The sequence below is a fragment of the Anguilla anguilla genome, chromosome 14 (assembly GCF_013347855.1).
Source record: "Anguilla anguilla isolate fAngAng1 chromosome 14, fAngAng1.pri, whole genome shotgun sequence".
In the NCBI taxonomy this organism is placed as follows: Eukaryota; Metazoa; Chordata; class Actinopteri; order Anguilliformes; family Anguillidae; genus Anguilla; species Anguilla anguilla.
Window position 1 is genome coordinate 16060941 of NC_049214.1, and position 25686 is coordinate 16086626.

The 25686-nt window shown below is 40.0% G+C and overlaps 1 protein-coding gene across 27 annotated transcripts in view; it reads right to left on the reverse strand.

Annotated features, from left to right (window-relative positions):
* Positions 1-25686, reverse strand: part of LOC118212617 (formin-binding protein 1) — a 78247-nt gene that overhangs the window by 35376 nt on the left and 17185 nt on the right. For 26 of the 27 annotated variants that reach the window (XM_035390697.1, XM_035390707.1, XM_035390708.1 and 23 more), the window contains exons 2-4: positions 16291-16406; positions 12044-12100; positions 10970-11117 (exon numbers count right to left, since the gene is read on the reverse strand). In XM_035390697.1, coding sequence (XP_035246588.1) covers positions 10970-11117; positions 12044-12100; positions 16291-16406 — 321 coding nt within the window. Of the gene's footprint in view, positions 1-10969; positions 11118-12043; positions 12101-16290; positions 16407-18902; positions 19053-25686 lie in introns of those variants that run through there. The other variant, XM_035390700.1, reaches the window with a different exon arrangement.

The window sequence follows — 25686 nt, forward strand, 5'->3', positions numbered from 1 at the left end:
ACAACACATAAATGATAGAAACATGGCATTAGCACACATCTGTTGCTCTTCCTTGGTGCATAAGCGGATTTGAACCATATTGACATCTTAAGGCCGATTAAGTCATCCTTGTTTGTCTCCAGACAGGATGGACACAAGAGGCAGATGGACCATGCAGTGCAGTGTGACTCTAAGGGGAGCAATGTGCAACATTGCCAATTTGGTACATAAATCCAGAACAGCTTGGGTCAGGGGCCCACTTCCGCCCAGAACTGAAAGTCTTGGAAAAAGTCCTGTTGTGTGACCACTCCTCCTCACTGTTTCTCACACAGAAAGCACTTCAGAGGCAGCTTCTAAACAATCTCCATCAGAGCCACATTTCCACATCTGCGCCCCCTCCTCTGCTTGCATCACTAAACATGGAACACGGTCAGAGGGACCTCTTTACCACGTGCTGACAGGCGGCCTTATGAATGAAGGGTGACCAACATGAGCCTGACTGTTATAAGCAAACAAAGCCCTTTTTGGGCCTCAAATAAGTGCTTTTTTCCCTCCTCTTTTTATGTTTCCAAGATCATTCAGCCTGGAAATGGCAGTGATGTATTCAAGATTCAAATCTTCATGTGTGCACGTATGGAGGCTTTGGCCTGTCGCCACTGCTCTCACGCAGTTCATGGACGCCAGATACTGCAACTTAGGCTTTGGACTTACAAGCAAGCAGCTTGTTTTCACAGCAACACCCCAATCTGATGCTGCCTGCCACAGTACCCAGATGTGACTGCACCACCACGTGAGTTTGTGAAGATTAATTGGCTCTCTAGAGGCGCTCATCTTCTCCTTACAGGGGAACCTACAATCAGATTATCATGGAGAGGTGAGGGCGTGGGCAATCACTGGAGTGAAGTGGACTCAGGAGAGAGAGCGAGAGAGTGCGAGAGGGAGAAAGCCTTGCCAAACCAACATGTTGCACAAGGCAGGACAGCTGTCGCTCCGGACATGTTCTGTAAACGAGTGAGAAATTTTTAAAGAGTCCCCAGTGCTCCCATCAGTTAAGTCAACGAAAAAAGAAAAAACAGCTTTAGCAATCCGTCAGCCTGAAAGCTGAAATAAACAAATCCTGAGGATCATGCACAGCAGTTACCACTCTACAACCACTTTCAGTTCCAAAGATTTAGCGTACTCATATTAAGGCTGCATGTACAGTATGCCTTGAGACAGTATTATTCTGACAATGCAGGGACAGTGCATAAGAACATGAATGCAAATAACCCACAGTACAAAACTGCAGGGTAACCACAGGCTAATTCAGACTTCTCTAAAAAGGGTCAATTCATTCTGCATTAAAAAGCAAGCATGTAATCCAAGGCCTAGCCTTGTGATTACCATTGGCAAACTCTGCACCAGCGGCTTGATTTTCATGGCAATAGATTTAATTGAACACACACTGAGTGGGTGGAAGAGCGGAAAGTAAAAGCTATTAATTATTGAAAACAAGTGCCAGAACACAGATAACTGACTGTGGTCAGTGTCAGTGTATTCCATACACACTCCCGATCCTTATATAAACACCCACACAACAATAAGCCTTGGTGTACATGCTGGATCTATCCTCTTCCATTTGGAATGCAGTGCAGAAAGAGGAACATCTGGTGCTAAACCGAATGCCGTTAACTACCATTGAATAGTCGCAAACGTTGAGCAGATATTGATACTCCAAACTAACATTTTTGTTCTTCACTTTTATGGGTTATAGTGATCACACCTATGCACAATAAGTATCCACTCTTCTTCCTTGAACCTAAGTAGTAAATCTGGACCTGAAAAACCCAGTGTCACAATATCTAAACGTCATCTTTGTAAGTAAACATGCAGCAATGCCCCACAGAAATGAGTGAAGATAAGTAGCCAAATAAAACACGAAAATGGGCAACAGCATGAAAAGTGATAAAGCAGGAAAATTACAACAAGTGACATCATAGCAATACTTGAGTGTACTCTGTCAGAAAATATTTTTCGCCATGACAACCTCTCTGAGGAGAGATAATGAGAAACAGTGTAAGAGAGAAATATCCCAGTGAGTACCCACTGAGATTGGCATAAATACATTCCCTAGCACAAAGGCTAGCAACAACAAAAGATGACCTTTTGAAAAAGGCACAAAGCAAACACCCTGCCACTGTCCTGGTGTGCAGCATGCAATGTGATGCACCTCATTATAGCACAGCAGAGACCACAGGGAATGCCACACCATACAGTTCTCCAATCAATAACAATGAGAGGTAAAGTACTCTCATTTGCTGAAGACATCAGATATTTCCAAGGCTGCTATGTTGACTATGTAGATGAGAATGTAAGGCAGGGAGTGTGCGACACAGAGCATCACTGCGTGTTTGTTTACTCTGCAACATTCGATTCCTGAACAGCCATGATCCACTTGGCCCAAATCCCACACTGCAAACACAGCGTACCTAAATCCCTGCCCCCCTCCCGTGGATGGCCAACATGCCATGGCCGTGCAGCCCTGGGCTGCTGGGGCTATTAATAGAAGGGGCCAAAGCAGTGGGAATCTGATAGGCCCCCTGAGACAGACAGACCCTTCCTCAGACAAGGCAGTAATGCTGAACACACCACTGAGACGGCAAAGCTTTCTGAGGAATACAGTATATTGAATATATATGGAATTAAACTATATGATAAAGAAAGTGCAATATTTCACAACATGGACAATATAGACACACTTGTATGTACATATACACACACTTAGCCCTTGACTCTGCTACAGATACGTCACATCTCTGTAATCAAACCGAGAAAGAACCTAGCTTCCACCCTTGCTGCATACGTGTTTGCTTCCATGGTAAATTAGCATACTGCAGACTGAACTGGCTCTGGGTGGTTTACCTCACCACAAAACAACAACCACACATATGGCATGGAGGAGAAATGTGTGCTGAGGGGGGAAAACACCAAAAACTCCAAAATCTAAGCTGTTTAGACTGATTAGCCATCTTGACACTTCATGCCAGCTGGGACAGAGAAAACAATTAGCCTACAAGGAGGAACTCCAACATGTTTTGTTCTCCTGAATGACTAGGACTGTATAGTTAGTACATATAGACAGGCCTATTATTATGAAAGACTTTTTTTCAGACTGTTTGTATCTCAGCACAACTGACAGGATTGAAAAGCTGACCACCCTTGGGGTCAAACCTCATCCCATTTTTTTATTTTTTATTTATTTTATTTTTTTTATGGCCTGAAACGGCCAGATACAGAAGTATTGTTCCCGGTGGAGTCATTACCCCAATCACTCTCCGCACTTACTGATTTGAAAACTTGAGCAAAGGGCTTTTAAAGGGTAGAAAGAATTGTGCTGATGGTACTCCAAACACCAGAGCGAACCTTGCCCTGGTGGAACACTGAGCAGGCACAGCCAGCCTCACAGACTGCATCTAAGAGCTGGCATGGGCTGGGAGAAGGGTGAGAGGTCATGGGACAGCATACGTCTCTCCCCCAGCCGAGAGCACCGGCATTCTCCCTCTCAGATACAGTCCTGCACACGTGCACGTGCATGCACCGCGGCAGTTAGAACAGACAGCATGCTGTGCGCGATAAGGGGGGTGAGCGCTGCTGGAACGATGGAATCATTCTGCAAATGAACCTTTTCCCAGAAGGCCGTGTTTTTCTCCTCCTGGCTCGAGGAGATAGAGCGAAATGTAAACATGAAGCTCAGGGAAGTGTAGAAATGGTATGGCTCTCAGCTCATTTCAGGTTCAGATAAAATGCAGGGATCTCAGCCTCCACTGGTTTTGCAGTTTCAAAGCTCACAGTTTCTTATTTTCCTGGCTTACGCTTAATTATTGTTTGTGCTCATAAAGCCATTGTGTAAGCAAATTTTTACTGAAAAATCATCCATTCAGTGATTTCCTTTTCAATATTTCTGATTTAACTGTAATGAAATCCCAAGTTATAGCTGCCAGTGATAATTCCAAGTCTGCAATGGGGAGGTACAAAGTAAAGAAAGGAATTTCAAATCAATGTTTTTAGTTCATTTACAAATAATACCTGAGAGTGAATGGAATGTCAAATTATATTCAATGAACAAACAAGCTGGGTAAAAAAGACGAAAAGAATAATTAATACAAACGAACAATGAAGTCACAAAGAATTAAGCAAACCCCTGTAAAAAAAAAGAAAAATGCAATGGATAAAAATTCAGGCCTTGTCCTAATCTGTGCTGCAGAGGCAGAAGCACAACACTCAAAGGTTTTTTCTTCTCTCGCTCTGGACCTGGTCTGCCAAATTGCTCTGTCCTTCTTCACAAGCAGTGTTTTTCCATTTAGACATTCTGGAGGCGTCTCTAATTGGCTCAGACCCCGGAAGGCCATCTGTGCGCAGGCACTAGAATCCCTTTTTTCCAGTGAGCTCACTGTATCCTTGGACCCCAGATCTGGCAATCGAGCTGGTTGGGAAAATTTGCACTTCCAGAGAAGAGATTCCAGCGCATTTATCAATAATAACAATACATTTTATTTATCAGGCACCATTCTGAGCACTCAATGTCACCTTACGTGATATTAAAATGGTTAGCAAAATGACAAAACACAGCACATACCAGATATGGAATTTAAAATAATTTTTAAAAACACTGGATGACTAATTATCTAAGTTATCTACATGAGGGTAGAGGATAGCTATGTCCTGTTCATGTGAAAGCTAGTGTGAGGAGGTGAGATTCTCAGCATTACGGAGGTGGGGAGGGAGTGTGTTGCAGAGTTTGGGATGCACAGGAGAGAGCCCGATCTCCAACATCTCATCCAAAATGATGGGCATTAATATAGAGTTAGTCCACCCTTTACTGCTATAACAATGTCCGCTGTTCTGGGAAGGCTTTATACTCGTTGTTGAAGCATTGCTGCAGGGATTTGCTTCCATTCAGCCAGCCAATATTTAGATCATAGTGTTTATTTCAGGATCATCTCAATGTTACCAAGTAACATGAATTAATTTTGTTTATTCTAGATCATTAAATGTATTTAAATGTCATTATATACAATGAATAAGAAACATGGTTAATGGCATAGGTAATCTATAATCCATATTTAATCAATTATTTACTGTATATTTCATAAAATTTTTTTTAAAACTATAGTGCTACTATGTGAAGAATCCAGTGGCCCCTGATACTGCATCTCAATATTTATCACCAAATTCCAGGGCAAGAACTGGAGGTTTCAGTTAAAGTAATTAGGCTAGCCTCTCATTTCCAAAGAATAAAAGTGCCAGCAAGGCTTGATCCAGCTGCACAAAATGTTCTGATAGCCTTTATTGTTTCCAATAGACAGGAAGACACACTCCCTGCCAAATGAACCAAGGCCATTCTAGGATGTTTCCCAGAGGGGGAAAAAAAATCTAGCTGAGATCTCTTCTTATTCATATCTATTGCACCTCTACAATAACAACCACACAATGGCACCAAAGGAAGACTTCTTTTCCCATATGTCTCATACAGGCATATATATATAAATATACATACTCAGAAAATAGAAATAAAACCGACTGTAAACATCTTCTAGGGATAATGAAATGAGATCAAATCTTTCTCTGGAGATAAAGAAATGGCATCAACAGTTTTTCCTTGGGTTTGTTTCACCATGTGGATGGAGTTTCTCTTCCAGACGGAGAGCATAATATCAATCTAACACTGTTATGCATGTGCTTAGGAGGACAAGTGCAAAGGAGGGATTTTCCATAACCTCCACTAACCTTAGTAGGCACAGCCCAGATTGAGAATTCAACAGCAGGCTGAATACAGGAGATGAGTAGGCTCACCTTCTGACCATACTGTTTAACTTAAGTCTCATCAATATGTAGGAGTGCCTTGATGACAGTCTACCTTACTGTGCTCCAATGCACCATGTGACCTTTATGAACCATCATTACCATTGTACATCACTGCCTTCAGGAGTGCTTCTCTGTGTCAAGAGGTCTTTCACTGAGGGAAGGCTTAATATGATTTCTAAACACACATTAAGAGCTCAAGGGTTTAGTGTCCTCATCCGATTTCAATCCCAGCAACTACTACCTCCCTTTGTAGACAGCTACTGCCTGAGCACACAGAACATGGCCTACATTTAAGGAAAAGAGGCATACAGATTAATATTATAGTCAAACACAACTTAATCTGAAAATGAAACAGTAACTACTCTCGTGACAAAAGCCAAAAGGAGAACCTGCCAGTTGGAAGTGAAATGGAAATTGTGGGTACAGAAACAGTGAAGAACAGGGATGCATGATATGAGAATTCTGGGGTCAATATCAATAAACAATGTTTGACTGGCCATACTGGCTGATTCTGATACTTCCCTGTTTTATACGGTACTATAAAAGAAGTACTGTAGATGAGTTCATACATTAACTTATGACGAAAAACAGTAACATTTTATTTGTAAAACGAATTATTTCAACTGGCTTACTTTATTGTTAAGCAGAATATAGTCTAGAAAGCTACAGTCTCTGTATAGCTTTGCTTGTGAGCTTGGCAGGAGAAAGAATAAATCAAAGCACAATAAATGGAAATAAAAATCTGACTATTAGGCTACTTTTTGGGCATGAAATCTTCACTTCATTTTCAGCCTCAGCGGCACATGAAATGAGTTGCCTCTCTGCCGCATGTATGTTGCGTGACCACACTGGCCCTTCATACAGGCCATAATGCTAGCTGATAGCAACACAGCCCTGATATTACTGTGCATGCCTAATGAAGACAGCACACATCACTCTTTCCCTCCCTTCCAATCTGTCCAACATGCAGCTCAGCTCCCTCCCTCTTTCACCACAAACTAACTTGTTCAGTGTGACACAACACAACCTTTAAGTTAAAATACATTTTTTTTAATGCCAGGGAGTGACTCTAGCACTGCATTCTTACTGTACACTAACAACCCTGATGCCCTGCCCTTATTACTATGAGTACAGCGTTTACTCTGCCTCAGTAGAGCAAGTTCCCTTTAGGGCATGTGTCCACATGACTGGTCCACAGCAAGACCTCCACAGAAACTCCTGATGCACATCCGTTGGGAAGAGGGGCACAGACTTCATTACCACAGGATTAATATCCAGCATAAATGTAATGTAATGGTCCTTATGTTCTCTAGATGACACCTGATGTACAGTGACCAGAAAGGCCAACAGAAGGGGCTACTGTCTACTGCCCTCATCCTTTATTTCACTGAAATTCACATCAGACACGAGGCCACACGGTAGTGTATATAAGTAGCCTATGCGACTTTAGTATCCAAAATAATATTTTCAACTGTTAAGATGAAGATGATGAAGAATTTCTCCATAAATCTCTTTTCCCAGGCACTCAGTGTTCACCCTTGCAAAAGAGATTTCAATCTCAATGGAGTTTTCCTGGTTAAATAAATAAAATATTATATTAACCTTTTACATATTTATCAAATTCATAACTCAACCATTTTTTCAGCTGGTTGCTTTTTGAAAAGCTCACACAGAGCCTTCTTTAAGGGGAAGTATTCCCCTAAGATAAGGGGAAGTATTACAACAGAATACGGAGCTAATGATTGATCGCAATGGCTAGCACAGGCTACGAGAGAGCAAATAAAATTTAACCCACTCCCAACTGCAGATATAACCATGACAGGGAGTGCAAACGAAGAGGTCACTTGTAACTTAGGCTATTGAACTGTAGAGCACTGCTGAATAGCCTCTCTGGTTCAGAGCAGAAATATTTCCACAGAACAGTCAAAGAAAAGATTTAGTGTGCAGAGAACGTGCACACTGCAGTGTAAAGTGCTACGCCTGGTCAGCCTGGTGCACAATGGGGCATTTTCTGTAGAGTGGACCAAGGTCATGACACTGTCACAATTTCAATTGACGTTGTCTCGCACGGCTGAATAAATAACTGTACAATATCCTTCAAAATTATTTATTCTGTTCAGGCCTGAAGAAAGGAGTCTTTCAGAGCTGCCTGCATACAAAGCGCTCTGTCCTTCCTGCTAATCGCTCTTTCCCACTGATCCAAACTCGGTTTGCAGATTATTCAGGAACAGCAAAGCAGCAGCAGCAGCCGGTTTCCACATTTGACACATCATGGTGGCCGCTGCCAAACCTGCAGATACTTCTTCAGGTCTCAGCTTAGCTATAAACTCAGTAACTGGGCTGCTCTTATCTGATCTGAATCTCTGGCCTCAAGCACAATTCCTGCAGCTTTATGTTCTCATTACACACGTTGTACTTCTCTGCCATTTTCTACAGTTACGGACCCTTATGGAGAGATGCTGACAGGAACAGATTCTTAATAACAATACAGGGAACCCCTGAGTCTACAGTGTAATGAACTAATTAATGTCCAAATGGCAAATGGTACACTATCTATGTGCAATATACACATCTATGTGTGTGCATGTATACTTGTGTGCAAGCACCACTGCATGTATGTGTGTAGTTAATAGCCTGAATAAACTGAAACCACTTGTGATTCCACAATTTTCAGAAAGTTCCTCTGGCTAACATGTTTCAGAACAAAAAAAACCAATGGAACTTCACACATACATATGCACATTCAGTGGTCTCCTCACAAAGTGCAAACCAGAATTATCAAATGGAAAGGTCAGCCCCTCTGTTGTGAGGAATCAGTCAATGCCAGGGGATAGCAAATGAGTGACAAAGAATGCATAAAATCAATTTAATGCTATTTACAAACTTTTGAAACAACCATTAAAGACTTGATACAGAGCTGGTAAAAGATCACTCCCTTTACCTTGCAAAAAAAGACCCAACACAGTTAGAGATTTGCTGATTCCCAGCAAAGAGTGTATAAGAACCAACTGAGTTTCATCTGTGGTATCACGTTTTGTTGGCAGTGTAAATTATGTGATTCCCACAATGTATGTGGCTTAATGTATTTGGGTGAGAGAATTTTTAAAAATCACCACTGGAAATGATTTAAAACTTCATGTTCTTTTTGTGGTAATAAATTATGTCACTGCATACTATTGCTTTTCAGTGGAGAGCAATGTAAGTAGCATTTTTTGGGAAAAAACCACATCAAAAGCAGTTATAACTGAATGGGTTAGTTGACAAACAAATGTTTTCCCAATTACCATTAAATATGTCCCTATTTAGTTTATTTGAGCAGTTAATTCAAAATGAATAGGTGCGCAATTACAAGGACAGTAAGGGCATGTGATATTCAAAGTTAAAAGATGTGACTTTCCATAAATGTACAATTCATAGTTTTCTGTATTTCTGTGGGAAATACAAAAGGGGGTCACAAAAGCAGATGCATTTCCATAACAAAGAAACAGTATGTGCTCTTCTAATAAAAACTGTTAAGTATCAGATCAGCATGACCTTTGGAAAATAAAAGCTGCAAGGACTCAGAGGATACACTGGAATTTATTCAACTAGACACAAAAGCTCAGCACACACAAAAAGTGGTCATATAAATTCTAGTGTTCACACAGTCGCTACTTTTTCTGCTATTTGAATAGTTTAATGCCCTTGTATGCAACTGCGGGTACATGCACTGAACAAATAAATGACTGCGTACTGAAGTTACAGAAATGAAATCTACTGTAAAAGATTCACGTTTTATGGATTCTTATATGGGGCAGAAAGGTACAGGCTTAATGTTTTAATTAAGCACTTAATTCCACATGTAACTCCTTTTAATTTTATATGCTCTTCCTGTTTGAGGGGCTGGTCTGATGCACACGCACACGCACACACACACACACACACACACATTACTTCCAGCCCTCAGTCCTAAACAGAGGCCTTGTGCTGCTCTCACCAGCACTGTAAAGGGGCTGGGGGGAGGGGGAGCGTAGCTGGCCATTTCCTATTGGACATCCCCACTGACCTGGATACTTAACCCAATTTTTCTCTGGATTAACGTTAACTGGATGGAGCAACCATTGAGCAGTTTTGAGCAGCAGAACAAAGTCATGATAATATCAGTCACCTTATGAAGTCTACATTTTTGTACAGAACTCCAAGGGGAGCTATGGACTGTGATGGAATTTTAATGAACTCACAAAGGAGAACAGAGTAATTTAGGGAGGGGAAGAGAACGTCCCAGGTTAACATCATGGCTGCTTCTTCCATTTCTCATAACAGCAATTTTGGATGGAATTTTCATTTTAGCCATGGGGCAGAAGAGCAACATGATCTGCATAAAACAGGCACAGTATTCTGTTCATCGCCATTCTTAACTGAAATCTCCAATGGCTACAATCCCATTCAGCTCTTATAGTGTCTTTGGAATCCAGGCAGAAAAACAAAACTGTCCCTGCATGAGATTAACAGATCATGGTTGCCTCATTAATTAAATTGCTAAAGGTAAAAAATGCTGAGAGAGCTGGTACGTAGAGACACGCCCTCGCATTATCCCAGGCGCAAGCCTAAATATGGTTGCTCACATGACCTTCCAGGTACCTATTACAGCCCATACAGAAATAAGCTCCTGCAGTTCATATCCCAACCAGGCTGAATGGAAGTGAGGTTTTCAAATTCATTTGTGAAATGAATAATCAGGAGATTATACACATCACTGGTCCTATTCGTGAACTGCAGAAAATCCCTTTTTCCCATTAGCTTGTTTTTATGTTATAGTGAGGTGGTTTGTAGTAGTTTTTCCCCAACCTCATAAAAACACAAGGCACAATGATTAAATTCAGTAAATGAGCAAATTAACTATTTTGCTTGCTGTCTGTTGCTTGAAGGCCTAAAAGAAAACCATTAATTTACTTATACTGGTGAATTCTTTTGAAATGTGCATGACTGGTGACTACACTTGAATTCAAACTACTAAGATATTGCTGCAAATTTAGTTTAAATAATGAACAACTATAGCTCTGGGCTAACACAGAAGTGGAATGCACACACACACATGTTGGCCAGTGGATACACTGCAAAAGGGAGGGTTCAGGGGGCATCCGGCAGACACAAAGCACGGTCTTACCGATTTCCTTTCTGTCTTGAGCTCCTGGGTGTACCGCGTCAGCTCAGAGATGATCTGTGAGGTGAGGTTCTCGGCGATGAGCTCATGCTGTCCAGCATAGTCGTTCAGCTCGTTCAAGGTTGACAGGAAGGCCCGACATGATGAATATCTGTTAGAAGAAGTGACATTGCATTTCATCACCAAGAATGACTGCACAATAAATGCAAAGCAGAGTCATGCACAATTTCAATGTCTCTGCGAGGCTTTAGTCAGAAATATGATTCACAATTAAGGGCCTGTTATTGGGCTAGCAGCAATGTAGCAATGCTGGTATGAATAGCAAGCTCTTTACTACCTCTCCAAGGACAAAGTTTTGGGAACTGCGATCGGTCATAATCTGCAGAAATGCATAACTGTGTCCAGATTGATTTCTTGTCAATTCCATGAGCAACAGGAAAATGTCTGGCTTCAATCAAATCTGAGTTGAATTTCAGCAATCACACATTTTTTACTAGCTAGAGAATGGTAAATAACATTTCTTTCCACATCTAGAGCTGAGAAGATCTGTGTTCATCATTGAATACCACATAAATATTCTTTAATATGTAAACATTAGTAAGATGTTTGGCAGGATGTACCGTGAATGTGTTTAATCCTAGTTATTTTAGATCTAAACCTTTCTGTTCATTTGAGCCATGCCCACACTCAAAATCAAGCCATGGCCTGTTTCTGCTGATTTTTATTCTGATTATCTAAGATCAATAATACAATAATGCACAATGGGCCTCATTCATGAAATGTGTATGATCACATTTGATCATAAACTGTGTGTAAGATTTGTGTCCAAGAACATTTCGGCATTCATCATTTTTATTATCTGTATTTGCCCATGGCTGTTTCCTTATGCTAATCACATCAACAGGATTAGCATTAATCACAATAACAGTCAGCATTCATCATCTCATACACCTGGGATATGCATAAAAACAAAGATCTGCATGTGTCATAAATCCCATTTTGTTTTTTCGTAGGAACATTTTTAAGAAAAGTTTTGACTGCATAAAATAGGAGGTTAGTTTTGTTTACAAAACTCACTTGTTTTCTTCTTCCTCTTTTGAATTCTTCTTGGGTTGGTATTTCTTTGAAAGGTTCCTGTGAATAAAGACAAGTGCTTTGTTACCCTGCAATTAAATATGAGGCAATATCTGGGAAGGTGGAAGGAGGAAGAATGAAAAGCATTCTGTGCAATCAGGGGGTTGATTTTGTGCCACCAGGCATCACAGCTATAAGTGTGTATGCAAACCATCGGAGTTACTTCAATGTTGAACCAGCGGCCTGTAATCATTCCTGTACAGCACATACTGGCAGACCAGTCTCTTCCTAGAAAATATATATATATATATATATATATATATATATATAAATACTATTTCTTTTTTGTATTTTGCACTATTATGATGCTCATGCCCACTATTACTGGGTTATTCAGGAAAAAGATTATTATGGTAACGCATGTTGCACAACAAACATTCATTATTAAACTGATTAACAATTAATAACATATAACTGTTACTTTTGTGCTCATTCATTATAAGGAATATCTGTATTCATAATCAGGGCAGATCTTTGATGGGTGTGATGCCTGGCTTGCTGCTTGAACCAACTCTGTGGCTCAACAAAGCTCTCAGGAGATTCACCTTGCAGCAGCATGTCTGCTGTGGCAACAAATTACTATCTAGGATTTTAGATATTACCAGAATACCCAACACATTCTGTTACTGTGTAAAGCTGAAACACTAACAATGCCTCGTTCTTTACTAAACACTCTTGTCTATAACTTATCTATAACTTGTCCTTTAGTGGAGTGTGAACTAAAAGGTGGAATACAGGAATTGACTAAATGTGACTCAAAATGCTAATTTTATTAATTGTCAAAGCTTTGCAAGTGTAATGTGTCCTTTCCCTGTAACAATCCAATATTTGACTTCTGTATTTTATCAAACATTTCCAAAAGCATGTAAGACCCTCCCACCAATATCCAATTAATATGCTGCGGGAAAAGTATCACTTCTTGATTTCAGTATTTGCGTGTACAACCACTGGCATTTGTTGCATAAGAAAGCTGGGATACTGCACCAATGAAACAAGATAACTGAAGAAAGGAAGTGATTCTATTACTTGTTCCCTTTCCATGCCCTTCATGAAGACTATTTATTATCACTGATTGCATTATTACTTTCAATGTAATTATGAAATGATAAAAAAGCAGCTATCATGCTTAACATGAAGTAGTGGCATGCCCCATACCTATACAGCACATAGAGTTTGGCACTTTTCACAGTTTCCAAAACATTAAATTATCTACCTTCTGACCTCATGTAAACAGACAAAATTCACAAGCAACTTCACACATCCACACAATAAAGCCCCAAACTTACGGGATTTTGCATTTTTTCCTTTTTCTTTTTTATGGCAATTACATCGTCACAAATGCTCCAAGCCCACAAAGCATAATTTTTCCCATTGGATATTTTGCTACCACAGCCAATAACAACACAAAATTGACATATAAGGAAGGCGTTTTCAAAAAAACCTTGGAGTCGCCATCTTTCAAGCCTTCTTGCTAACTAAAAATTGCCAAAAAATAGTAAACTATTGTTTTTTTACAGCCGTGTCATCTGTGTGGGAAAATTCTGAAATGCATTCTCTATCATTTCATGTGAAAACCCCACATAATATTGTTCCATGATTAGGGATGGGTATCGTTCAGATTTTGATGACGCATCTGCTGAAACAATCTGAAACTTCTGAAATGGTATGGTGCCTTAACCAGTAGTTTACCTTCTTCGAGCAAACGACAACATTGAAGAATGTCCTTTTAAATGCAAAGATGAATCCTTTTGGGTAAAATACAACCACACTTTAGAAAGTTTCCCTTTTGGCATTTTGCTAGCTAGCTGGCTAATGGTACCTGCTGTCACTGACAGAGTGAGTGTAATAACGTTTGTTAGCACATTCATGTGACAAATAAACTTGATGATCACATTCTCTACAGATGCTAAGATGAAAAAACAGGGCCAAGTAACAGGAAATAATTTAGGAAACACTGTGTAGCACTGGTAGTGTTACAAGTAGTTTCCACCCCACTTGTAACATCGATTTTTACGTACAATTTCCACTGGTGTACGGTTTCTAAACAACAAACAGCAGGAACTGATCATCACCGAGGCCATACAGCATCTCATTAGAGGACACCATTGTGACTACACGTCCAACATGTAAGATCTATGATCTGAATCATTACTTGTGAAGGTCACTTCTCTCCTTAATGTATATGCTTAATGTGTATTTGGTTTGATTCTTTATTGTAATGAAATCAGCACCAGAAGCTTTGCCAAAAAGATCCTGTCAGCACAACTTCATCAGGTGTGGTGTACTCAGTGGTTCCTTTGTGAATAGACAGATACACTTCACGCCCAGAGCTTGACGGTAGTACTTTTTTTTTTTTTTTTTCAGAATCTTTCAGATGAGCTCTGTGATTCAGTTTCCCTGGAGACCCAGTGCTCTTGACCTCATTTTGTCTGTCACTGTGAAACCAACCAATATTTCTCTTTTCAGTCACCAGACAGCCAGTAACGACAAGCAAGCTCAGCTCGAGTCTGCCCAGCAACCAAGCAACCATTAACAAGCCAGCTTATTATATTTCATCAAAAACCTAGTCTGCAACAATGAATCTCATTTTAATTAACAGTGCAGCACTGTAATACATTCCAGTTTATGCAAAAAGAACCATTCTCTGAAAAGGTCAGAAACAAACAATGGCAAATGTTTAATCTCTCAAAACAACATTCAATGTTTAAATGTAATGTGTAGCCTAATGCTAAACATTCAACCTTTAACCTAGGTTGCTGCACTGCTTCAACTTACTACTACTACTACTACTACTACTATTGTACTATTTATTGTGCACTTATTCAATGATCAAAAAATCCCTGTGCTATGAGGAATAAGATCAAATCCTCCACCTATCATACCAGCACATACTTTAACTGCAATGATCATAGGATTGACTAATGCATTTTCTCTGCTATTTCTAAAGGCATAACTGACACCAGATCCTCCCACCAATATTCAGCGTGTGCAAAATGTTCACACCTTTATATATTTCTATCTTGCTCTCTTGGCGGTGGACAAGAAAGCTACCGCATCCACCGATTGGTAGGGTCTGGTCTGTTGCTAGGCAGATGTCCCTCTCTCCCTCTCCTCTCTATATGAATATAGCCAGACGTCACGTCTCAACACTGTGCTGTAGGTGCCAATATCTTAATGCTGTAAACCCTTGGTTTACAAAAATACAGACAGCATTTATTGAAGATGGTATATTGAAAGTATTTAGTAAACCATTCTTTGAGCACACACACACCTTTACACAGCATCTCTTCACACAGCCCTTGTACTATTACAAGAAGGAACAGTTTTACTGCATGCTCCTGAACTCATGCACAGACACTACAAATGGATGATGATAAGCTAACAATGTTACTAGCGTTTACTACATTTAAACAGCAGTGCTTTTACTGGGTGAAAGCAGTGAAGTTTAAATGAAATTTAACTACGTAAATAAATTAGGCTGAATAATCAGTCTTGTGACTTCTTTAATTTTCTATTAAACAGATTAAAAGATTATTTGTGTTTCAGGCCCAGCACTGCCCCTGAAGTGTAAGGGATGTTAAATCTGCTGTGCTGTTATAGTACGAGTGGAATGGGAAGAGATCAGCCCACACCCCCTCATCAAGGACTGTCAGGCACCATCATTATCTCCAAGGTGCCTCCCCAGAGCACTAAGGCAAGGGGTTACCAGTACTGTGGGGTGTGGAGGGGGCAAAATGTGGGTCAAGGCTGAGGGGGGAATGTTGCCACTTTGTTACCATGGAAATACATACGCCACTGATCACACTTCCTGTTGCGCTGTGCTGTTCATATGCAACATCTGCTGTGCATATGTGTTTATGTAACTCTTCAACCACACCATGTGCTCTTCCAGAAAATATATCTTTTTAACAGTATGTTGCTAATAAACACTCAATAAATAAAATAAGCACTTCACACATCATACCTGGACATATTAAAGTTGTGTAAACCTTCAAAGCATTGCTTCAATACATATTCATTTCGTGATACAAAAAAACTAACTGTAAAAAATGATCTATGCACACATTTCATTCCTCTGTATACTGGAACAGAAATGACACAGCCACTACTGTTTTGTATACTTCGTGACAAATAGCATTTTCAACTTTCATGTTTAGGATATTTCAATGTAAAAAGGTGTTTTCACTCACCTAATCTGCTTTGCATAGTTGATTTCGATTTCAGACCGCTCTTTTACAAATTTGGTGTACTTCTCCACAAAGTCAATACCCCACTGTGTGTGCTTTTCCAAGTTGTCAAACTGATCCTGAAAGATAAGAGAGAAGAAAGACATCAATACAACATTCCAATGAAGGAGTCAGAAGTAGTAGGCTAAGCAGCGAATATGTTAAGAAATAATAATGTGAACCCACAGATATCCAACAGAGAACGTCACTGGATATCACAAATGTCATCCAGTGGCAATGGTCTGTGGTACAACATCTGTGACAACTACAAGAAGTGAAAAAAGATTTAATTATTTTATTCTTTAAAAAAATGCCTTGATGTCGCCTACTCTGATTAGAACACGTTTGCCAGCACACTGTGATCATACTCTAATTGTGCCAGATACCCTTTATTTTTCCAGTGAACTCTCCATCTCAGTCTTTAAGTGCTTTCCCCTGTCATCTTTTCTTTTCTCATAAGGCAAACATTTTAATAATAATCAATTAGCCGTGCCTTACTGAGGCCACTTAACATGTTACCAATTCAGTTTTAGTAAACCAGGCTCTGGATTCGTTTGGAAATATTAATACGATTGGAGAAAAATGCTAAGAAAACAAAACCGCAGCTAAACAGAACTCTCAAAAAGACCTTCCCTGCAGAAAATGCCAACTTAAACTAGGCTAAACTGGTCAAACTGGTTTAAACTGTGCTTTCAACAGCTCTGCTGGTTTTAGCTGGTTGACCAGCTATTTACCAGCTGACCAGCCTATAGTTAGCTAGTCCACTAGTTGGCCACCAGTTTATTCTACCAGCTTGACCTGCCACAGATTAGGCTAGCTATGGTCATCTAGAATTGTCGAAAGCACAGCTTAAACTATCTTAGATGGTGTTAGCTGGAATTTTCAGCAGGGTTAAGGGCTTTTTTGTACAATGTAGTTTTATTTTTCCGGAAGATGACTTCTTTATACAGTTGTGATAAATCTAAGATGAATCATGTAGCCAATAAAGATGTCTTCTTATATTACTGAATGAGATAGCTACATACAGTAATGACATGCTGCATGATTATATGGCCAATCTTCAGACATAATATAGCCTAATGTTCACAACAATGTGTAGCAGTGCAGTTAAGATCTGTCACCTCAACGGTTTCCATAATGAAGAAATCAATTTGCATAATTCTTCCTCAGCTTCAGAGATTTAAAAAAAAAAAAACATGACAAGGACAATGTGTGGTTAAAGTTTCTGTGTTTTTCATTTCAAATAATCAAAACTGATCACATCGACACATCAACAGGTAGCAATCCAGCATCATGCTTCATAAAAAAAAACATCTAATAAGCATTTTCTGCCCTCCTAATTGGCCCCATCATAAATTGTATTACCCTAATCTCTCAGGCTGAATAAAAAAACTCTTCTGTGTGCGCTGTGCTCCCAACCTGCCAAAGGAGCCAAATCTGACAGATGCTGACTTGCACCTCCTTCAACCTTCTAGCAAACGTAATGCCCACAAGTCTTTGTGGAACAGGCATGGACAGCTTATTTTACTTGAGTTAGGCTACATGGGTTCATTGTCCTCGTCTTTCCGTATGGATCCCGCAGAGGGACACGTTATTTTTCAGTGAAAGCAATCGCAAACACAACACTCTGGCTCTGTCCTAAAAATACTTCAGCATTTTGTTTCACAGAACATTTCTCACAAACTCCATAGCAACAGACTAAATTATTAATAACATAACCGCTATACCCTCTCACCTGATAAAACCATAGTAGCATTGTGCAGAATAAAAGCATTTTGCTGCTTCATAAGTATGGAATAAAATATTCATAGTTTGTTTTTATCATAGTTCCGGTACTCTATAGGCTATGGTCTACACCGCATGAGGAACAGGTGTTCATTCTGAAAGTGTTGTTGCATAAGGTCATTATCCCAGTAATTTAATAATTAATCTGAAATAGTTTGCCTAAGAATGAGATGATTCTCAGTGAACCCTCAGTGGTTTCTTAGAAACAACCAGGAAGGTGGTTATACTGCAAAAAAGAGCAGCCCTCATACCTCTGGTACCACAATTACAATCTGCCGAGTGCGTGAAAAATATACAGCATTGCTCTATTTTATTACATTTTGTAATACAAAAGATATTAGTTTCCTCAGCAAAGTAGGGACGTGTTTACATGGACACATCCCTGCACATACAGTAAAACACAATCTATAGCACTTACAAGCACAATGTTTCGTTTGTACACGTCTTGAGCACTTAAATTTTGAAAGCACACACTATGTCTATGAATTTGGAATTCAGATTTAGCAGCAAAAGCCCTGTCTTGCTTGCTGCCTCACCTTAGAAATGGCTGATATGATGATCAAGTACTGCCTCTCAGAAATACAGCTCTGATGCAGCGATTTCCTCACTTTGGTTGACTCGATAAATATTCTGATACAGAATTCACCAGTGAAGGCAGTTTCTGTACAAAAAGCTGGGTGCAGACCGCCATTAAATGCAGTTTTCAGGCTAAAAAGTAGTGTTTCTTATCAAAGCTTCTCAGAAGTATGGGAATATATTACATATTAGTTACATATATTTTTAAAAATCACCTTGGTGTAGCTCCAACAGTTCCCCATTTTTTCCTCGACCATTTCTGTCACCTTGTCCAAGCCAATTTTTGTTAATCTGTCATCTTCTAAATGTGAGCAAGATGGTTGCTCCTAGTATACAGGTTCACTGAAAGCAGCAGGTGGAAAAAAAGTGAAAGATGAGGAGAATGACTTACTGCTTTGATTGGGGATTCAACTGTGGTGTATCACATGTCTCAAAATGAGGCTAGAGACACAGGAAGTGGGTTCAAGAGAGTTGAGTATTTCAGCACATTATGCGCTTTCATGCACCTTTGCATGTTTTATACTGAGATACTCAAATGGTAGCCATTACAAAATGTCACCTGCATTAGCAATCATAGACACAAGCTAAAAAAAACTGAATTAGAAAAGAAAGAGGTGGGTTGTGGTTTCAAAAATGTACTGGCAAAAGTCCTAAAGCTCCTGAGTACTTTTTGGGGGGATTTCCAGTGTGACATTCTGTAATACAGTGGGCAGAAAAATAAGAGTGAAAAACGTAGGTCTGTGTCATCCTGTGCAACTTTGAGCTTTAGCTCATAGGCTATTATTTGTTGATCCATTTAAGCATTAATTAGACTGAGAAGAATGGTTACATTACATTACAGGCATTTAGCAGATGCTCTTATCCTGAGTGACTTACACAACGTTTTACATTGTATCCAGTTATACAGCTGGATATAGCCTACACTGCAGCAATGCAGGTTAAGTACCTAGGCAGAGTCCTACAAGGGAGTCGAACCTGTGACCTTTAGGTTAAAAGACCAACTCCTTACCCATTGCCCAGGTTAACTACACAAACAGATAACCATGAATATTTCTCTAACAGAAATACCTATATCCAGTACTTATGTACGTGTCATCACATTCAAGAAAGGTCAGCGCATGATTATTAAGCATTTTCTTATCATTAGTCAACTGATCAATGGTGACCACATATAGTGCATGCAATTTCACTGACCTCAGATGTTTTCTACAGACTGAGTAATAAAAGTGGCAAAATATTCTGGATGAAAGTTCAAAATGCCTGTTTTAGTTTACAGGATTGTAAATTCCAACTTTAATTGAGCTTTCTGTGGGGGACAAACAAAAAGGCTTGTTTAAGCTTTTACTGTATGCCAACGTCAACAGTTAGGCTGCCCCATAATGCTCTATTTCTCTCCTACCTCTTCCTCCCTCCATGTCACTGTCCATTTCTCCCTCTCTGCCTCTATCTCTTCCTCTCTGCTGCAGATTTGCTATCCTCCACTTTCCTAAAAAATAAGCCGATCAACTGACATTCTGCCAATTAAAGCCAGCAAACCCTTCTCTACACATTTTGTTCATTGAAATAACTGAATCAGCGCAATGCAATGGATCCCATCACAAAGCAGCAGATTTTAAATCTAACCACACTCACTCCCTTTAAGAATGTCACATTGGCTTTTACTATCATTTTCATCAGCAGTATGTCCTGTGGATTTCACTGGACACTGATAGCTCTCCTGCCCACAGACCCGTCCAATGTCCAGCAAGAGATTTGGAGCAATGAATGAGGAGGACTGGAGCTCACTACGTCCCGCCCTACATAGACAGGCAGTGCTATCTGCTCATATGGGAGAAGATTCCAGAGGGACACGGCATGTGTCACAATCCCAACTGCAAAACAGAGCCAGTTCACAAACCTGATAACATGCCATTAACTAGGCTAAGCTTAATAAACCAACACATTTGTCTCAAAACGGGGACCCAAAGGGCAAGACTGGCTGTTTGCCAGATACTTAAATCAACAACTGCAATCTTGAGTAAGGTTAAGATATCCAATGGAATTCTCTTTTATAAGGGGGTACATAGTTTAAATATTTTACCTCAGATTTGAAAATATATCAGGTAATCTGGATTTTAAAGAGTAAGCCTGCATTTTCAGTGGACTCAAATACAGTAATCAAATACAGCCTGCCATTACGAAACCCAAACAATCAGCTTATCTACTCTACAGTAATTCACTGGCAGGGCAAAACCTATGAGGATGGAAAAGCCTACAGGTGTGAGATGGCAGGTCAAGCAACAGGCTCCACCTCCGATCACGACTGTACCGACTGTGAAGGCAAGCAAGCAAATGTTTATTCTTGGATTCTTTTAAAGCCCCTGAACAGTGTGCAACTCTGGACTTGAAACCCCATGCTGTTTTTGTTTTCATACTTCCTGCTAACGGGAGGCCCAATCTGAGGCTGTTCTCACCCCTGACCCCTTTCAAGCCAACTAAAATTATCTGGGGCAGTGCAAACAATATTGCACTTGTTTCATACATCATCTGATTAGCCCGAGCATGAATGTAAATGGCTCCATGCCTTAAAGTGACAAAAAAAATATTGAGAGAAAGAGAGAGACAGACAAAGAGAGAGACCAACAGAGAGAAAGAGAGAAATATGCACAACACTGCACTTCCATTTCATATCCTTTTATGATTCTGGAAGTCGCTGATCACCATGGTAACCCCATTCATCAACTCAGTCTGTGGAAGAAAATCGGCTGCCGATAGCCAATCCCAGTCCAGATTTCTCCACACCAGGAAGCAAAAGGTCATTGGAAAGAAAAAATCAACTCCCATTTTATCAAAAACACAGATCCTGTCAGGTTTCCTACCCCCCTCCTTCTTCCTGGTTTGGATGTATTTCACTGTCCGGTCCAATTGTTTTTTTCTTTTTTAGAAAATTTAGTTTGTGAGTTCTGTTGACTGTGGTGTAATGTTGTACATGGCAGTCAACCCATCCATTCCTATTGTACACATACAGAGTAAACTCTGGGTATGTCCAAAGACTGCTGAAACTCAATTTAAAGCCCCTGTGTTAGACGATACAATATCTACAGTATTTATTCCAGGATAGACATGAACCTTGCAAGCACACAAAAAATCACTCCCACATTAGGCCCTGCTACTGGAAAGGGGAAGGTACATGCTCAGTATGTCATTCACTCTTAAAGCTGAAATGACACACCCTACATTTTAGGTGACATGTTTGTAACATCTGTGTGTCCATGTGGACAATGTCAATCATATTGGCACTGAATTAATGTTGGTGATGGTGGAATTACAGCATGTTTATTTATTCAGTTCTTTCTTGGGTCAAGAGACCAGAGTTCTCTTTTTTGTGAAGACAATGTAAAAACACTAGGCCTTCTTGATGGCAGGGTTAAAAGCCCGGCTACAGTTCCAGAGTTTAATTTCCCAGGCCTATAGCCCCTAGTGGCAGACTGGCTAGCAGTAGAAATGTCTGCAAAATATCACATAACATAGTCGAAATAAATGTAGCCTATCTCTCAGTAATCTGAGACAGCATCCAGTCTTATTTGAAAATAAAGTGTGGTGAATCTTTATTGTCCATCTCAAAATTATAAAACCACAATTTGTATTATGCTACACTGTACAAAAACAAATAAGCGTCCACAAGAGTCCTCTAAAAGCAGGACTTCCACAGGAAATATGTGGAGAGTAAAAAGTTGCACATGTTCTAGGGTGACAATGCAAACAGTAGACTTCCAGATGGATACTGTTATCGCAGATGAGAAACAGGGACATCCTTGGGCAGAGGGTTTCCGCGGGTGACGGGATAAATTTGTGGGGAGAACACAAGGTTAAACCACAGCCGATTCATTTGCAAACAAGCTCACAGCTGTCTGGACCCTTTTGTCAACATGTTCAGTTTTATCAATGACAAACAATTTGGATTAAGATGAGGTGCGGTGCAGCAAATGAGAGACTATAGTCTAATAAAATCATAAAACATATAATATGCTTTTAACTGTAATATACTCATAAAATAAAAATCAATACAGTAATCCAGTAGGATCAGGGTGCTCAGTAATTGTAATACTGAATATGTTGTGATAATACCCTAACTTTGTGTTGTAGAGCCTCATTAGTTGGTACCCATTGAGCTGTCAGTTAAATGTGCAAAAAGACTTGTGACACAGTCATTACCTCTAACATGTGCAAAACCCCATTTTAAAGGGCTTTATGTAATTTCTATTGCAGCAAACTAGGCTCCTGGCTGAACTAGAGCTACCCATCCCACTTCACATCTTGGGAAAACTAGGAAAATCCCTTCAGCTCATTTTCAATTTGCAAACAACTGCCTATAAAAAGGACCTGAAATCTTCTTCTTTTCCACTGTATACAGCTGCACAAAAAAATAACAGTTTCAACCGTGTTGTGCAAATCCTATGGGATTTTCTGTGAGTGTCAAGGCCTATTAAACATCCTCCATCGTAGGCGTTCTGCTGTAAAGAAAAATATTTGCGAGAAGTGCTGACCCTCTATCCAACACACAGTGTCTTTGTCCGCTAGCAGGCTAGAACAATGTGACTTCAGAGAGATCTTTAACCCTTGGTCTGGAGAAGGAGGTCCGCTCGAAAGGAATGCTGGGACAAAGGGCTCCAGACGGCCACAGTTTCACTGCAAACGTTTGCCTTTTGTGATACGCAAAGCCTCCCTGCACTCGAGTGCCCCCAAAACAATGACTTCACACACAAGACCAATTATGTGACTCAAAATGTTTCTACAAAAAAAAGATTATAAACAGCTTCCCTTCAGCAGTCAAAGGCTCTTCGATTTATGAGCCGACTTGCTCAGCTCTTACTCAGACCGTTTGGGAACGACATGAGAGGGGGAAAAAAAAGAAGTAGCTGCATCACTCTGGAAAAATCCCTCTAGCTGCAGGGAAGCTGGATGATTCATAAAGAATGAATGAGCTTTTCCTGTACATTACAAAACCAATGACCAAAAACTAGGCATAATATCTGTGAGTGCCCTGTACCAACAAAAAGCCCTGAGAATAAATGTTTAGGTTTTGAGGGTACAGCGCACATTGTGAGAAATACAGGCACATTCCTTTTTCTAACAGTGAAGGGAATGTTTTCTCTCACTGATACTGAGTAACAAAACCTGAAAGAGGCTGTGAAACTGTCCATGGGAAGAGTCACCTGTCCAGCACAACATTTAGGCCTACACCTCTCGGAAAACAGTGAGAGGAAACAGTACTGAAGCTCTATTACACAATGACAAGATAACAGTACATTGGCTTTTTACACGTTTCATTTAAATTAATATTATATGTGCTAATCATATTTATACAGATATAAGCATTGGCTCAAATTTGGAAAAATAAAAGGTCAAAAATGTACACAACCAGAAGCCCATTTTACCGGGTTGCCAAGTCCTGTAACTCACACTGCTTGTCATCTTCATCTGAAGAAGAACCTGGAGGTACTCCTCAAATGGGGACAGCTGAGGAGTCACCTCACCTGCGCTGGATTTAACCACATACACACTATCCAAAAAGTTTAAAAAGTCATTTCTCCACATCTTTGTGTCCTTCACGGAAGCAGAACGAAGGGTGAATGAGAGAAATAATGATCCCTTTGAGAAGACGAAAGACTCTCCAAAAAACAGAGTTGTGTCCATCAAATGAAAGAAAACATTTCAAAAGTTCCACTAGATCCCTGAACACGAGCAAGCAGGAACAATTCCCAAACTTGATGAAATCTCTCAATATTGGAGGTTCCAGTGCAAATCAAAATGCATGTAGAATTGCGCAGAACAGTGTACATACTGTAGGTAAGGAGTAAGTAGCCTATAACACCACTGTTCATAGGCATGAGATTAAATTACTCAAGAAAAACTTTGTTTGACGCTGTTTGTATTACTAATCTGCTTAAGTCCACAAGAAAAACCTGCAATGCTCTTGCCGCAATTAAGACATCTGACTACTGGACCTACTCTGCTATAAGCTATTGTTCTTTGTGCAAGTCTGAGTGGACTCTTATGTGATTTGAGTTTTTTGGGAACGACATGAGAGGGGGGAAAAAAAAGAAGTAGCTGCATCACTCTGGAAAAATCCCTCTAGCTGCAGGGAAGCTGGATGATTCATAAAGAATGAATGAGCTTTTCCTGTACATTACAAAACCAATGACCAAAAACTAGGCATAATATCTGTGAGTGCCCTGTACCAACAAAAAGCCCTGAGAATAAATGTTTAGGTTTTGAGGGTACAGCGCACATTGTGAGAAATACAGGCACATTCCTTTTTCTAACAGTGAAGGGAATGTTTTCTCTCACTGATACTGAGTAACAAAACCTGAAAGAGGCTGTGAAACTGTCTCTGTCCACTGTCACCTGTCCAGCACAACATTTAGGCCTACACCTCTCGGAAAACAGTGAGAGGAAACAGTACTGAAGCTCTATTACACAATGACAAGATAACAGTACATTGGCTTTTTACACGTTTCATTTAAATTAATATTATATGTGCTAATCATATTTATACAGATATAAGCATTGGCTCAAATTTGGAAAAATAAAAGGTCAAAAATGTACACAACCAGAAGCCCATTTTACCGGGTTGCCAAGTCCTGTAACTCACACTGCTTGTCATCTTCATCTGAAGAAGAACCTGGAGGTACTCCTCAAATGGGGACAGCTGAGGAGTCACCTCACCTGCGCTGGATTTAACCACATACACACTATCCAAAAAGTTTAAAAAGTCATTTCTCCACATCTTTGTGTCCTTCACGGAAGCAGAACGAAGGGTGAATGAGAGAAATAATGATCCCTTTGAGAAGACGAAAGACTCTCCAAAAAACAGAGTTGTGTCCATCAAATGAAAGAAAACATTTCAAAAGTTCCACTAGATCCCTGAACACGAGCAAGCAGGAACAATTCCCAAACTTGATGAAATCTCTCAATATTGGAGGTTCCAGTGCAAATCAAAATGCATGTAGAATTGCG